Genomic DNA, 16432 nt, shown 5'->3' with positions numbered 1-16432 from the left:
ATGCGTGCATGCAGGTGGAGCTAACTGGTCACAGTATCTTTGATTTCACCCACCCTTGTGATCACGAGGAGATCCGAGACAACTTGAGCCTGAAGACGGCTGGTGAGTCCACACAGTCCAGTCTCAAATTAACTGTTTGCCTTTTCTGGCTCAGAACTTCATAAAAAACATAACAAAAACCTCAAAAACGAAAAAAAAAATTCTCCAAAACATGGATGTATTGAAGAACGCACACCCACATACCATAATCACCCCCTCAATCTCTCCACATTCTCAGATGCGAGACGAGATCTCCCTGCAGTAGAGAAAACTCGCAAAACCTTTTTTCCGCCATTAACTTTATTTGAAGGTATTTTCTGCAGATGGCTTTTTGAGTGAAATCTGTGAGGAATGTGTGAGAAATTTAACTAGTTCAGATTCTTTACTAGACCCGTCCCATCCCTAAATGCTATTACCAAAGAAATCAAAATATCCGTCTCAGGCCTGTATTGACCCTACCTGCATTCAAGTTAAAATAAGAAAGACCATTGTTGTGAGTCCCTCCTTGCTGCTCGGTAAGTCATACAGTATCTGTTCGTAGGATTAAGTCCTGTGAAACGTATGCTTTCCTTTGATCTATTCCTGTTATACAATATATACTTTTATACTTTTGTTTGTAGGAAGTGGATTTGGGAAGAAAGGTAAAGAACTGAGCACCGAACGAGATTTTTTCATGCGGATGAAATGTACCGTGACCAACCGGGGACGCACCGTCAACCTGAAGTCTGCCAGCTGGAAGGTGAGGACACACACACACACACAGTAAATGTAAGAATGACCTGTAGAAACACATGGGCTGTCACATATCAGAGAATACTGAATAATAGTCAGAACTGATGGACTTTAACGATTTCTCTTGAGCATAAGGGGTTTATGTCAAATAGTGACGAGAACAAAAGAGAGAACAAAACTTTGGCATAAGCCCGTCAGAAAGGCAAGGTCCCACAGCTGCCCCAGGTCTGGTGTGGAGGGTCCAGCTGAGCCAGTGGAATGAACCAACTGGTAGACTGATCCATCATACATCTGGGTGGAAAGTCTGATCTATTTCGACCTATCTCTCACCATCACCACGGTCTTACTGCGAATGATCGGCCATTCAGCTACTTGTCGCGAGACCCTTATATCAAAATTGTCACCTGTGACTGATTGGAGGCAGGTCCTGCCGCATAAAGCGGATGCAAGGACATGGCTCTTCCTCTTTTGCCTTCTCGCTTCGGTTTTTCGTGAGACCCGGTAAGTTTGAAACTTGGGAAATCTACAATCCATCACGTTAATCGCTATTTTTTCCCTGGTTAACCAACCTTGCTTGTGTGTGCAGGAGAAAAGTACTGGTGAACGAGAACGAAGCAGAGGGACAGAACGTTTCTACCCTGTTTTGAATGCTTTGTATATTTTGATTTTCATAGGCTCTGAAGTTAAACACTAAAAACACAGGCTGATAGGCTGACTCCCCTCTGCAGCAGCAGTCGGGTTGTGCCGTGAAACCCCCACACACGTCCGCGTGAATTGTGCTGGGTTTGTTTGTTAAATAGTTTCCCCACCCATGTTCGCGTGAATTGTGCTGGGCTTGTGCGTGATAAATTTCATTTGTTTATTAAGATAATTCCAATGAGCATGACTGCAAGGTGCGGTCGTTAATTTCTGTTCCGCCCGTGAAAACCCCACCCACGTTCGCGTGAGTTGTGCTGGGTTTGTGAAATAGTTACTTTGTTTATTAAGATAACTCCAATGGGCGTGGCTGCCAGGTGCAGTCATTAATTTCTGTTCCACCGTGAAGACCCCCACTTTTCGGGGTTCCATCCGACCACAGTCAAGGACCCAGTCCATGCAAACATTTTAGCAGAAGAAGTGGCGACACTACTGCAGAAAGGCGCCATAACAAGGGTGAGCACCAGCGAACAGCAAGCTGGCTTTTATTCAATATATTTCCTGGTCCCCAAAAAGGACGGTGGGCTACGCCCCATTTTAGACCTGCTCCACTTGAACGCACACTTGAAAACCCTGACCTTCAAAATGCTCCAGACAAGGCACATCCTAGAGTCAATAGAGCCGGGCGAGTGGTTCACTACGATAGATTTAAAAGATGCGTACTTCCACGTCCCAATTTGTCAAGAACATCAGCCGTTCCTCCGTTTCGCCTTTCAGGGACAAGTCTATCAATTTCAGGTCCTTCCGTTCGGCCTCTCCCTGTCCCCGAGGGCGTTCACCAGGGTAGTGGCGGCTGCCTTGGCACCCCTTCAGAGGAGGGGTTTAAGGATTATGCCCTACCTCGACGACTGGCTCGTATGTGCCCCATCCCGCCAGCAGGTTGTGGAGGATACAGAGTCAGTACTGTCCCACATTCAGTCTCTCGGCTTCCAGGTCAACTCGAAAAAGAGCGACCTGAATCCAAGGCAGGAAACGTCCTTTTTGGGACTCTGCCTGAACTCTCTCAGAGAAGCAGTCTGGGAGGGTCGGACGGTGAGAGGCCGTTGGGAACACCCGTGGGACAAAGAACACATCAATGTCCAGCTCAGAGCAATACACCTTGGCCTGAGAGCACTTCTTCCCTTTATACAGGGCAAGCATGTGCTAGTACGTATGGACAATCGCTCAGCCGTCTATCACGTCAATCACCAGGGGGGCACAAGATCTCGCCGTTGCCTCAAGATCGCCCAGGGACTCTGGTTCTTCCTGAGCTATCCGTGCGGCCCGCTAGGTCTGGATGCACTGTCTCACGAGTGGTCGGGAGGAATATTGTACGCTTTTCCTCCAATACCCTTGATTCCACTGGTACTGGCGAGAATACGCCAGGGCTCCTACCGAGTGCTGTTAGTGGCTCCATGCTGGCCAGCAAGACATTGGTTTCCAGCTCTCCTGCGCCTTGTTCATGGCCAACCCTGGCCTCTGCCAGTCAGGGCAGACCTTCTCTCTCAAGTGGGGGGTCAATTTTGGCATCCCAGGCCAGCTGTCCTGCAGCTGTGGGCCTGGCCCCTCCTTAGCCCCTGCCTCAAAGGTTGAGTGAGGCTGTGTTGGAGACCATAAGTAATGCTAGAGCACCCTCCACTCGGGGAAATTACCAGCAGAGATGGAGGTTATTCTCTTTATGGTGTAAAGACAGGGGTATTGACCCAAAGACCTGCCCAGTGGGAGTGGTACTCCATTTCCTCCAGTCTCTCTTGGACACTAGGAGGGCAGCCAGCACCTTAAGGGTTTATGCACCCGCGATCTCTGCATTCCATGATTTGATAGGGGGCCTGTCTATCGGGAAACACCGTATGGTGTCACAATTTTTAAAAGGTGAAAACCGTCTACATCCAGGCAGGTGTTTGAGGGCCCCATCTTGGGACCTTCCCTTGGTATTGAGGTCTTTGACCACAGCCCCATAGGAGCCGTTGGGGCAAGCTGATCTTAAGTTTTTAACACAGAAGTCAGTGTTTTTACTGGCGTTGTGCTCTACCAAGAGGGTGAGCGAGCTGCACGCACTCTCTGTGAGTACTGAGTGCATGAAGTGGAAGCCTGAAGATGCAGCAGTGTCGCTTTGGCCGAATCCATTCTTCCTCCCCAAAGTACTAAACCCTCAGTCAATTAATAGGGCTATAGATCTGGAGGCATTTCACCCTGAGCCAGCCTGTCAGGCAGGGGTGGCTCTTCACACATCATGCCCAGTCAGGGCTTTGAGGGCCTATGTGGATCGTACACAGCAGCTGAGACGTGACCACACTCAGCTTTTTGTATGCTATGGAGCTAGGCAGTTGGGTCACCCAGTCTCGAAACAGCGTGTGTCCCACTGGTTAGTGGACACTATTGCCCAAGCTTATGCCGGGAGGGGTTTCCCAGTTCCTGAGGGCCTGGTGGCTCACTCCACACAAAGCATGGCCACCTCATGGGCAGCTTTGAAAGGGGTTGCTCTTGCTGACATTTGTGCGGCAGCATCCTGGAGTACTCCATGTACTTTCGTCAGGTTTTATAGAATCAATGTGACATCCACCGCGGTCGGCGCCACTGTTCTCATGACGGCTGCCAAACAGACGTGTGAAGTGTGAAGGGGGATCCTCGGTTCCTCACGACACTTCTAGTACTAGTCATCCGTAGTAAGACCGTGGTGAAGGTCAGAGAGAGGTCGAAATAGATTGTAAGTTATGACCATAACTATGGATCTATGAGACCACGCGATGACTGTCACCCTCCTTTGTCGCTCGGAACAAACCAAAGCGTTCCAGGCAAGGAGGAAGAGCCTTGTCCTTGCATCTGCTTTATGTGGCAGGACCTGCCTCCAATCAGTCACAGGTGACAATTTTGATATAAGGGTATCGTGACAAGTAGCTGATTGGCATCATTCGTAGTAAGACCGTGGTGACGGTCATCGTTCGGTCTCATAGATTCATAGTTATGGTCATAACTCATAGCCATTCACAACTAGCTGTGAATGGCTGGTCACCATCCAACCTGTTGGTACAACATGGGACCTTTAAGTCCTCAAGGGAGGGTACTGCGGACGGCGGATACGTGAACTCTAACACAGTGATTCCGTTAGTACCGGGCCTTGAAATATTTCCAGAAAATACGAATAAAATAATAAAAATAATAAAAATGATAGTTTGTCTTAATTTATAACTTATGGCTGTACGAGTCATGTTATTACCTCCAACACATAGACATAAAATCGATCAATATGCAACCAAACCACTGTCAATTTAGCACTGTAAATGCTAAAGTATTTTTGTGTTTATGTAAGTCTCAGGTGACTTTTCTTGTGTTTCTCTCATAAAGTTTTTACATTATTGCATTGTTGAAGGGAGCCTGAGACTGAAGCGTGTCATTGCTGTTGCTGTAGTCGTTGTGAAGCTGACAAGTAAACCATCTTTACAAACAGCCACATTCTTTGTTTAAAAAATGATGCATCTTAAAATGGAGGCATTCAAATCGACCACCGGTGAACTATGAATACGCCGGTCCTTGGAACAAAAAAAAAAGTTGGGACCCCCTTTGCGCTGACCCATCCCCGGATCCCCCCCCCACCCCCCAGGTGCTGCACTGCATGGGCCACGTCAAGATGATCAGCAGCTGCCCTCCCCGCTCCGTGCTCTGCGGCTACAAGGAGCCGCCGCTCACGTGTGCCGTGTTGATGTGCGAGCCCATCCCCCACCCCTCCAACATGGACACGCCCCTGGACAGCAAGACCTTCCTCAGCAGACACGGCATGGACATGAAGTTCACCTACTGCGACGACAGGTAGGACCGCCGCCGGCAACCCCCGCCGCCACCTGTAGGCGCGTGTCGTTGAGCTGATTGTTGGCGGACGCAGACGGACGGACGGACAGACAGACAGAGTGACTGCTGACTGCGACCTGTTTGGATTAGGAAGCAATGTAGGAGGAGAGAAGATACAAAGAGAGGTGACATGTAAATAAGGCTTTAATGCGGGGGCCCTTACGTGAACCTTTTTACGTAAGTTACGTAACACACACACACACACACACACACACACACACACACACACACACACCAGCCAATATGTTCATACATACATACATACATACATACATACCATATCTACCTACATACACACATGTAGGGCGTGTGTCACGAATACCCTAATTAGTGACGCAAGACTTGCATAGATACAATATGTTTTTTCCCGGATAAATCATCGGGAACAAAAGGCTTTTTTCGACCTGGCCTTTTGTGCACAAATCTTCTCTAATTACCCGAATGAGATAAGTGCAGGGGAGCCACTTGTGTCTGCATGAATGCAGAGCGGGAGAGAGAGCCATTAGGGACTCAGACCTCCGGCCGCAGAGAAGGAAGATGTGTTAGAAAGAGAGGAAAGGAGAGGGGAACCCAGGGGAGAGGAAGATTCTCTGAGAAGCGGTCAGAACCGGTAGAGGGTCTGTTGTGAGCAGTGGACATTAGAGAAGGCTGAACAAAGGCTGATAGAGACACAGGCAGGGGGAAGTGTAGTGTGTGTGTGTGTGTGTGTGTGTGTGTGCGTGCGCGTGCGTGCGTGCGTGCGTGCGTGCGTGCGTGCGTGCGTGCGTGTGTGTGTGTGTGTGTGGACACACAAAGGTGGTGAGTTGTAAGAACAAGAGCAGAAGTGAGAAAGAGAAGCCAATAAGTGGAGTAGAGAGAGAGAGAGCATGATGTAGCTCGCTCTCCTCCTGGCTGGCGTGTGAGAGGCCAAAATAAAGAAAGCGAGAGAGCAAGACATTAATCACGACCATCACCATTATGACATGAGTTATTACCAGGCTGTTCTTTGAACATCAGGGTTTTCTTTTCAAAGAAAGGGGGTGGGGGGGGGGGGGCGCTATAGCCTTGTAGCTCTGTTTTCACAATCAGAGGTGGGCCTTATTTCACAGTCACGTCAGAAAGATACACGTGGCCAGGAATATACGACGGCAGAAAAAACAGACAGACAGACGGAGAGAGAGAGAGACAGACGAAGAGAGATAGAAATGTTTCATTGTAATCCTTTCCTTTCTCCCAGCAGTTCCTTCTATCAAAAGAAGCGTATAACAGTTGCCGTTAGTAATCAAACCCATTTATTTGAATGAACAGATAAAAGAGTTGGTTGCTTCGTACTATTATCCTATAGATCAACAAGAAGAAACACAAAGTCAAGAAAGTTGAATGAAAAGGTGTATGCTTACATGCTTTAGCATCGACCCGATGAATGTAGTGTCCATTTTATGCGATACGTTATTGGTTCAATTAAAGCATACTTGAAAGTCTGTTGAAGTGGTTGAATACTTTGATACTTTCCGGTACGTTTTGATGTAACCAATTAACCACATTAATCCTGCGAGGTCCGTTACTGGCGAAGCACCCAATACGATGAAAGAAAGAAATGGAAACACAACCAGGAACAATCCCCTCCATGTTCTGGATCCTGATGAATATAAATGTTTTTCAAGAAGCCTGTTAAAGTTTACCAGAAGGAAAGCTAAATGGTGGCTGACAAAGTAAGGCAAGCATCAAGGAAGCAGGAGGAAGCAAAAAAAATATAGAAAATAATAAATGTTCTTCTAGATTTGTATTGCCCTTTCAGACGTTTTGTGTTTTATCTCGAGCAGAGCAATTGTAATGGCAACTGTGTGTGTGTGTGTGTGTGTGTGTGTGTGTGTGTGTGTGTGTGTGTGTGTGTGTGTGTCACAGGGTGAATGAGTTGATGGGCTACAGTCCTGAGGATCTCCTGGGACGTTCTGTCTATGAGTTCTACCACGCCCTGGACGCAGACACCGTCACCAAGAGCCACCAGAACCGTAAGCACACACACACGCACACACGCAGACAGACAGACAGACAGACAGACAGACAGACAGACAGACAGACAGACAGACAGACCCACAGACCCACACTCATGCACACAAACACACAAACACACACACACACACACATACACCCACCCTCATGCACACAAACACAGACACAGACACAAACACACACACACACACACACACACACACACACACACACACACACACACACACACACACACAAGCGCACACACACACACACACACACACACACACGCACACACTGTGTTGTAGGTTTCTGGATCCAATCGTGTGTGTGTACAGTGTAGTGCATGGTATTAAGATGTTTTTTCACTCGATTAAGAGTGCCCAACGATGGCATGATAGGGGCTGCACATCTGCGACTTCAAACACATAGGATCCAGGTGGCCCCCATTAGCATCAATGGAGGTGTGTGTGTGTGTGTGTGTGTGTGTGTGTGTGTGTGTGTGTGTGTGTGTGTGTGTGACTGAAGTGTCATGGCTTTTGTCTATGGCGACAGTTCAATATCATTAGAGGCCCTCTGTGAAAGTGGGAGAACAAGATTACAGGGAGATTATGACTGCATAATTGAGTTGCACTGGGTTTGTCTGTGGGAGCGAATATATGTTACTGGGTGTGTGTAGTGTGTGTGTGTGTGTGTGTGTGTGGGGGGGGGGGGGGGTGGTTACATGCTTGTCAGCAGACCCATGTCCCCTCATATAAAGTGTTCTTTATGCAACGCACACACACACACACACACACACACACACACACACACACACACACACACACAAACACACAAACACACGTGCACTGGGTGACCCCACCGCGGCCCTTTCCCACGCCAGTGCTGGACCTTGGCACATGGCCAGCACATTGCCTTCTCAAGTCAACATAAACATCCTTCAATCCCTAAAGCTAAAATATCAAGAGGAGAGAGTATTCTAGAAGGCTCCCCAGCATGGGATTTGGATCTTACTAAAATGTAGTCACTCATTTGTGGTATGATTGTCTTGGTTTTATTATTATTTATTTGATGATATTTGATGATGATTTGATGATATTCATGTTATTAACCGTGGTCGATAGACCTAATAGAGACGTTATAATTTGTGGATGCTTCAATCAAGGACCTTCACTCAACACCATCCAAACTTTACATATGGACCGGCTTATTTTTGCTTCATACCCCTTTTTTCAAAGCCATCTCCTTAGAAAACAGAGATCAGTCAGATCATGATGCTGAACAGAGGCAGACTTGCACTATCATGCTACTGCTACACAAGGTAGATTTATACCTATACCACCATATCTACCAAATGTACTTTATATATAATCCCTGTATCTTCCAAATTAAATATAATTTATGCCTATACCACCATATCTACCACATAAAATATAATTTATACCTTCACCGCCATAAAGAATACAACATAATTTATACCTACACAACCATATCTACCAAAAATATATAATTTATACCTTTATCACCAAACCAATAAAATGTACTTTATACCTACACCACTATATCTACCAAATAAAATACAATTTATACCTACACCACTATATCTACCAAATAAATTACAATTTATACCTACACCACTATATCTACCAAATAAAATATATATTTTTACCTACACCACTATATCTACCAAATAAAATATAATTTATACCTCTACCACCATACCAAATAAAATATAATTTATACCTACACCACCAAACCAAATAAATAGTATTTATTTCTACATCACTATATCTTCCTCATTAAATATAATTCATACCAACATATCTACCAAATAAAATAAAATGTATACCTTCACTGCCATATCTCCCAAATATAATCAAATGTCCTGGTTCTCCTCCTATCTGATCGTGTCTGGCTGTCCTAAGGACCATTGTTGCCTGCCTGGTTATATTGTGGGTCTACCCTCTGGTGTGTCTCTGTCTGCAGTGTGCAGCAAGGGCCAAGCCGTGAGCAGCCAGTACCGCATGCTGGCTAAACACGGGGGCTACGTCTGGGTGGAGACCCAGGGAACCGTCATCTACAACAGCCGCAACTCACAGCCACAGTGTATCGTCTGCATCAATTATGTTCTCAGGTAAAGCATGACATCGTATTTTTATTAGGGGTCCCACAAAAAACACAGGCACCCTATTGTATTCGTTAGTATTATTTTTATTATTTAATAAAAACCCTGACTTTTTGGGCGCTTAAGTTATACAATTTGTCAGGCTTGTAAAACTCGTAGAGTTGAGAAGCCTACTCGTCATACTGTAGGTCCCCGTCATGGTTGCTTGCAACTATATTTTTATTTAATTTTTAGTTTTTTTCATTTATTAAAAGGAATGTGTGTTCACTTTCAGTGATACTGCAGTACTATGGGCTGTGGTATTTGAGCTCAAGAAGAGGCTTTTATGCCACCAAAAGAACTGGATCTATTGTAAATCTCTGCTTACAAGGCAGGAGTTGGTTGTTACAATCCATAACGCCGGCTTTTTCACCCCCTACATAATTTCCATGCAGAAAGATTAGCTAAGTTAACTTTGGCCAAACTTCTGAGGTTTCCTTGAGCTGTTGACTCAGGATTTCTGCCCAGTGAGTGTAAAATCAATTCATCAGAAACCAGACAAGGAAAGAGGTGGGACAGGAGAGGGGGAATTTAGCTTAATTTAGTCTTCATGTGTGGCAGTACTTTCATGTATAAACGCCAAAAAGAATTATCATCGTTTCCAAACCATGTGTGCATTTGCAGCAGTGAAAACCCTTTATACTAGAACTATTAAAACGACATGCAATTGCTGTTACTTTTATTGAACATTGCGGCTAGACCTGCCTTGATTACTTGCAGGGTCTATTGTAATCAATCATCCCGTAGGTGAACATCGTGATTTATTTGCACGACGATGTGCAACTGAATCACCCATGCAGTTCTTACAAATGCACCTGTGTTTGGAGTCACGCCTCACCCCTGTGGTCGGGCCGTCTGCTGTGCTGCAGTGACATCGAGGAGGAGTCCACCGTGTTCTCCGTGGAGCAGACAGAGTTCACGCCGCGGCCCATGAGCAGCTTCTTCAGCGCGGCGGCGGCGGCGGCGTCCGCCCCCGGGGCCGGCGAGCGGGCCGAGCCGCTCTTCACCAAACTCAAGGAGGAGCCGGAGGACCTGCTGCAGCTGGCGCCCACGGCCGGCGACGCCGTCATCCCCCTGGACTTCGGTCCGTCGGCAACGCCTGTTTTGACCTTTATTGATTCATTTGTGTTATTTTGTCCTTGGGTTTAAATCTCTTTGCCTTTGTGTGATCCTTTCATTTCGTGCTGCTTTTAAAATTGCTTTATTCATTTTTATTCTGTTTTTTTTCTTCCTCGCGATAGGTCCCCCTGACTTTGATGAGCCAGCATATACCCAGGTGCCGGCGGCCCCGATGGGCCCGCCGGCCCCAGGGCCCGGAGACATGGCTCACCTGGGGGGCACCTTCACCTCCGCCCAGCAGCCGCCTCCTGGCAGTGCTACACCGAGCCTCAGCAGCTGCTCCACGGTACTGCCACTCAGTTCACTAAGAATATCAACCAGGAGCATTATCATAATATACCCAATAGAGTTTTTGGAGGGCTGTACAAATACAAAAATACAAAAAGAAAAAAAGGCAGACCGCGCACGCTACAACTGGTTATCCAAAGGTTTGTTCAAACAGGAGAGGACTCTACCAAACTATGTTTGACCTGTGTAGGTCTGATACATCAGCAGGGGTTTGGTGCGTGGACACATGGTAGGAGTGTTGTAGGGTGTAGATACAAAACCAAAGAGTGAAGAATGAGAGAGAGATTGATGTGGCAGCACTTAAATAGGCTGCAGGCCAACAATGCCCAGGTGAACCACATCACCTAACCACCAGTAGAGAGAACCAGTAGATACGGTAAGACTCCCATCACAATACATACAGCGGCTATCCTTCTGGAGAGGTGAGGGAGGTGAAGCAGTGAAACGCACATGCCTAGCCCACCGATTCAACACCGAGAGATAAAAAGAAAGACAAATGGTGTTCAGACTTCCAATATGGAAGTGACCATACCACAGTTGGGTTAATGGTAAGACAGGGCAGGAGCAAAGAGAGCGAATGCACAAGGGGGAACGGGAACAGATTCGTTAGTCAGAGTTTCATTACGTTGCTTCTGGGTTCATTGGTAGCTCGTGGGTCGTTCTGGCAGAGCGTATGAGAATAGCGGGGGTGGACGGTCTTGAATGGAGGCTTTGTCATAATTCACCATCACCCTCCTTTTCCCTTTTCCCTCTGGCACTGGCACATAGGTGCTTTATTAGCAGGAACAAATCCGATACACGATGAACGTTGACCCAACGTTCACCATTGGAAAATCTGTTATTGACTATTAATGAATTAGTTTGTATATTAAAGAAGCTTTGTATAAGAAACTATAACAAACTAAAAAAATATTTTACCAAATCATAAAATGACCATGAAATGTCATTGGATAGGATCAGGGCAACATACGAGTAGAAGGAGTCGAAATACCAGCGTCTTCCACAACAGTGCTACAGCCAGAATGTTCTCCTTTGAAACATCCGGTCCTGGGAGGGTTGTTTGATTTACTTTTGGCCTGTGTTATGAATCACAATCCTCAGAATACCTGTTTTGCCATGTACCAATTTGGCACATGAACATAGTGTGCTGCAGCCATGAAAGCAAGCAAATTAACTGGATCCACTGAGATTGTGCGAGGTTCTACCCGTCCTCAAAAGCCTCATCCTCTTTGATAAAAGCTCTATGATCAGAGCCGTGCAGAAACACTGAGGTCTTGGAGTTGCATTTCATGGAGAAAAATGCAAAAAAGCAAACCACTCACCGTCTGAAAATGATGTAGCTATAACTGTAGCTCCACCTTAAGCCCCTAGAGGCCGCTAGTGGTGAGACTTGTGTAGTGCAGCTTTAACGTGACCCTTCCTCTGCTCTGCCCTCCAGCCCAGCAGCCCTGATGAATACTACAGCTCAGTGGACTGTGACTTGAAGGTGGAACTGACTGAGAAGCTGTTCTCTCTGGATACGGATGATAACAACAGGACTGAGAACACAGAGGTTAGTCTCTCACTTATCTATCTCTCTCACATTATGATTATTTATTGTAATCAAAAGCTGTATTTCCTTATTATAATTTTCTATTAATATTGTTATGTTTTTGCTTTCCCTGCACATTAATTCAAGTATGAATCCACACATTATTAAACATGTTTAGTCTCGCACTAAGCATCAACAATCGAGATGGACGATCAAACTGGGTTAGAAAGATAACAATATTCAAAAAGAGAATGTCTTGGCTTTGATATTCATAATTGAACCGTTAAAACATGCACTGTGCATGCTTGAGAACAAGGACCAAACACTACACCATCCTCTTATGCGCTGCTGTCAGCCATCGTGTGGTTGGTTGGTTATTAACCATGCAACACCAGATGTCTCAGAGTGACTCCATAACCCCATTGATGACCTGGTTTGGCAGGGGGATCTGAGTGACCTGGACCTGGAGACCCTGGCTCCCTACATCCCCATGGATGGGGAGGAGGACTTCCAGCTGCACCCCATCGTCCCCGACCTGGAGCCCATGGATCCGGGCTCCGCCGCGGGGTCCCTGGCCGGGCCCCACGCGGGCCCCCAGCACGGCTTCAGCACCATCGCCAGCCTCTTCCAGCCTCTGTCCGCCCACGGCGGCAAGAGCGAGGGCCACTACCCCTGGGGCCCGGGGGAGAAGAGAGGATCCCCCCACGCCCAGGGCCCCGTGGACCCCAGAGTGGGCTCCTGCATGGAGCACCACGCCAGGACGGCGCCTCACCAGGTCCAGGTCAGCACCCCTCTGTCCTCCATGGGTGGCAGGCAGAATGTCCGGTGGCCCCCGGACCCCCTGTTAACCTACCAGTGTAGTCAGCGGATGCCGGAGGCCTACTCTGCGGAGCGCCTGTCAGGAGAGGAGCGCCCCACCTGCCAGAAGAGCGGTCTGATGAGAAGGTGAGGTGCAGAGGGGAGGAGAGAAGAACACACGGGAGAACCGCCCACCGCCACACATGATTCGTAGTCACAGACACACACACGTGTGTTTCATCCAGTGAAAGGCACACAGAAAGGCAGCTGTGTTTTACACATCACTGTGTGTGTGTGTGTGTGTGTGTGTGTGTGTGTGTGTGTGTGTGTGTGTGTGTGTGTGTGTGTGTGTGTGTGTGTGTGTGTGTGTGTGTGTGTGTGTGTGCGTGCACACAGGTCAATGGAACCCTTTGGACAGGTCTGCAGGGACATGAGTCCGGACAGAACCAGCAACATGAAACGGCCCTTCACCCAGATGGTGGTGGTGAGTCTAATCCAGACCCCATACACCGGATACACTTTGGATGCAAATAAGACATACGCACAAACACTACAAAAGCTCTTGTTTATTGTGCGCTTTACTTTAATTTATTCAGACATAATAGACACCATATGACATCAGAAATCAAACGCCATGTAGCGGCATACAGAATATTTTATGCACAGTATTGTTTGTTTCTGAGGAATGATGTGTGTGATTGTCCGGACATGTGCTTGCGTGCAGGTTTTGACTTGGGGCTGTGTGTGTGTGTTTGTGTGTGTGTGTGTGTGTGTGTGTGTGTGTGTCTCTCTATCTTTTTCAGAGTGAAAGTAATCTGTCAGAAATGATATGGAAGAAGATGAGAGGCAACAGCTGTGCTGCCATAGATCGCTCCCACAGCTCAGGACCAGGTAGTTAGTGTGTGTGTGTGTGTGTGTGTGTGTGTGTGTGTGTGTGTGTGTGTGTGTGTGTGTGTGTGTGTTGTCGTTGGCTAGGCTGCATTTACGTTGGCAGGCACGAGTAGCAACCTGATTACTGTTGAAATTGTTTAGGTTTGTTTGTTTGTTGTTTGGCTGCCATCACATTCTTATGTTGACTAGTGATAGTAACTATTTGGCCATAAAAATAGTAATCACCTTGATCAATGAACAAAACAAGAACCGTTTCTCTCCTGCTGCGTTCAACTGTTCTTTGTGAACCGTGCCTTTCGTTCTGTCTTTGTCAGAGCCAGGCATTGGAGGAATGATGCCAGGGAGCATGTCCCAGAGACTCAGCCATCTGCACCAGCACAGGGAGTTCCAGTATCCAGGAAGTGGGTTAATTGGTGCCACCAAGAAAGTCTTCCCCCAGCAGTGCAGCTACACGGAATACAACGGGCTGCCGTCCCACACAAGAGAGGGTACGTCTGCGTCTCTTACCTCGGCTACAGGTGTGGTTCTGTGCAGTGTCTGTCCGTCTTTCTCTCCGTCGATCTTCCCCTTCACGTCTGTCCATCCGTCCCCAGGTGTGGTGAGTCGTCTGCTGGGCCCATCGATGGGCTCCTGCTACCTGCCCGAGCTGACACGCTACGACTGTGAGGTCAACGTCCCACTGCAGGGAAACCTCCACCTCCTCCAGGGCTGTGACCTCCTGAGGGCCCTGGACCAGTCCGCCTAGAGCAGTGCCCCCAGGCCCTCACCCCATCCCCAGGCCACCCTGGTGCTGGGGCACTGCCTTGGGCGTACCATGCTCAACTCCCCATTGAATGGTATCCCCACTCACAACCCGCCTCGTGTTGTGGATCCGAGACGGAAGTGGTGGAGCAAGGCCATCAACCGCCCCAACACACACACACACACACACACACACACACACACACACACACACACACACACACACATATACACACACACACACACCAAAAGGGGGAACAATTCTAGTAAGGAAACACACCATATGTCTACAATTTGCAGATGGGTTTCAAAGACCACGTAACCCCACGATTAGTACCCAAAGTCTGTCTAAACTTTATCCGTTGTGTGTACAAACCCCAAGTTGTGAAACATATCTCAAGTTTCTATGACACTCGGCTATACTTTTAACTATAGCCTAGACAGTATACTACCTATTCAGTAATAGCAGCACAAAAAAATATATTTTTTAAATGTTCCTATCCATTCCCTCTCATTATGGAGCTATTTTCCCCTTTGGAGATAAACATGGAAAAGTGTAAAAGGTTTTAAGGAACACACACAAAAACACAGATTCACATACATAAACCATAAATACAAAGCTGATCTGAGTCAAACTTTGACTTCTTGATAAACGCTAATTTTGTTACAGTCGAACTATTATCATCTGTATACAGTCACTTAAACAAATAGATTGCACAATACCTTTGTTTTTTCTTTTCCTTCCTTATTCCATTATAGTTATCTCTATTATACCATTAGTTAAGCTGTTTTGGGGTCAACTTTGTTGAAAGAAATTCTGCATATTATATCATTCTTATAGTTGTTACTTTGTTATCGTGTTCAACATTGTTTGTGCTTTTTATCAAATAATAATTTTTTATTATTTTTGCAATCCTACCGTATTGGTTTGGTCATTCCCCTATAATTTTAATCTGCATGCATTCTCTCCTATTAACTTTAATAACCACAGCAATACACCAACATTACTGTAATACACATACCCAACCGAAAGTATAATATCAAAGTTATATTATTCTGTCTTTTTTAATTTTCCTCTTAAATCAGACTCTCTCTCACTCTCTCTTCGTGCAGTTTACCATTATATTTAAAGCGGTTAACACTTTCTTCTGAACTTATTTATATTTAGATAAATAAAATAAAAACATAAATATATAAATATATTTTTTTGGGTTAAAGCAAACCAACGTTTTGGTTAAAGCAAACAAAATGTAACTCACAAAACTGCCTTCAACTTTATGTCCACTTGCAACCAACCCCTTTTCCATTTTGTCTGTGCTTCCCATTATTTTTTCCTTTCTAATACTCTGGTTGTTGTCTTTGTGTGGTGACCACTTTTCCAAGATGAATCATAGACCCTTGTACACATTTGCATTATGTATTTAAAAGATTGAACTATGAATCTATAAAGATAGTGTTTTTAGTAGTCACGTGTGTTGGTACTTTGTCCTTGACTACACCAGATGCTGGTTTCTCTCTTTCGTTTAGCTGTTTCTGTGTTGTGGCGTTTATTATGTCAGAGTGTTATGCTAAAGTTCGTCTATTTAATCTGTTCGCAGGCCAGTACTGTTATCGTTCTTGCTTTAAGAGGAAAAATA

At 46.2% G+C, this 16432-nt stretch overlaps 1 protein-coding gene across 2 annotated transcripts in view; it reads left to right on the top strand.

The window, feature by feature from the left end:
- epas1b (endothelial PAS domain protein 1b) overlaps nt 1-15046 on the top strand; it is a 30003-nt gene extending 14957 nt beyond the window's left edge. Inside the window, exons 4-16 of one of the 2 annotated variants that reach the window (XM_084470570.1) lie at nt 15-102; nt 660-778; nt 5048-5253; nt 7177-7283; nt 9250-9397; nt 10297-10511; nt 10669-10832; nt 12273-12386; nt 12808-13310; nt 13560-13647; nt 13967-14054; nt 14369-14542; nt 14648-15046. In XM_084470570.1, the coding sequence (XP_084326696.1) occupies nt 15-102; nt 660-778; nt 5048-5253; nt 7177-7283; nt 9250-9397; nt 10297-10511; nt 10669-10832; nt 12273-12386; nt 12808-13310; nt 13560-13647; nt 13967-14054; nt 14369-14542; nt 14648-14799 (2166 nt within the window). In that variant the 3' untranslated portion in view covers nt 14800-15046. The remainder of the gene's footprint in view (nt 1-14; nt 103-659; nt 779-5047; nt 5254-7176; nt 7284-9249; nt 9398-10296; nt 10512-10668; nt 10833-12272; nt 12387-12807; nt 13311-13559; nt 13648-13966; nt 14055-14368; nt 14543-14647) is intronic. The other variant, XM_084470571.1, reaches the window with a different exon arrangement.
- Nucleotides 15047-16432: the final 1386 nt, after the last annotated feature.

This window comes from Micromesistius poutassou, assembly GCF_964030765.1.
Source record: "Micromesistius poutassou genome assembly, chromosome: 7".
Classification (NCBI taxonomy): domain Eukaryota; kingdom Metazoa; phylum Chordata; class Actinopteri; order Gadiformes; family Gadidae; genus Micromesistius; species Micromesistius poutassou.
The sequence above is the reverse complement of the archived record's forward strand: the minus strand, read 5'-3'. Positions and strand labels throughout refer to the sequence as shown.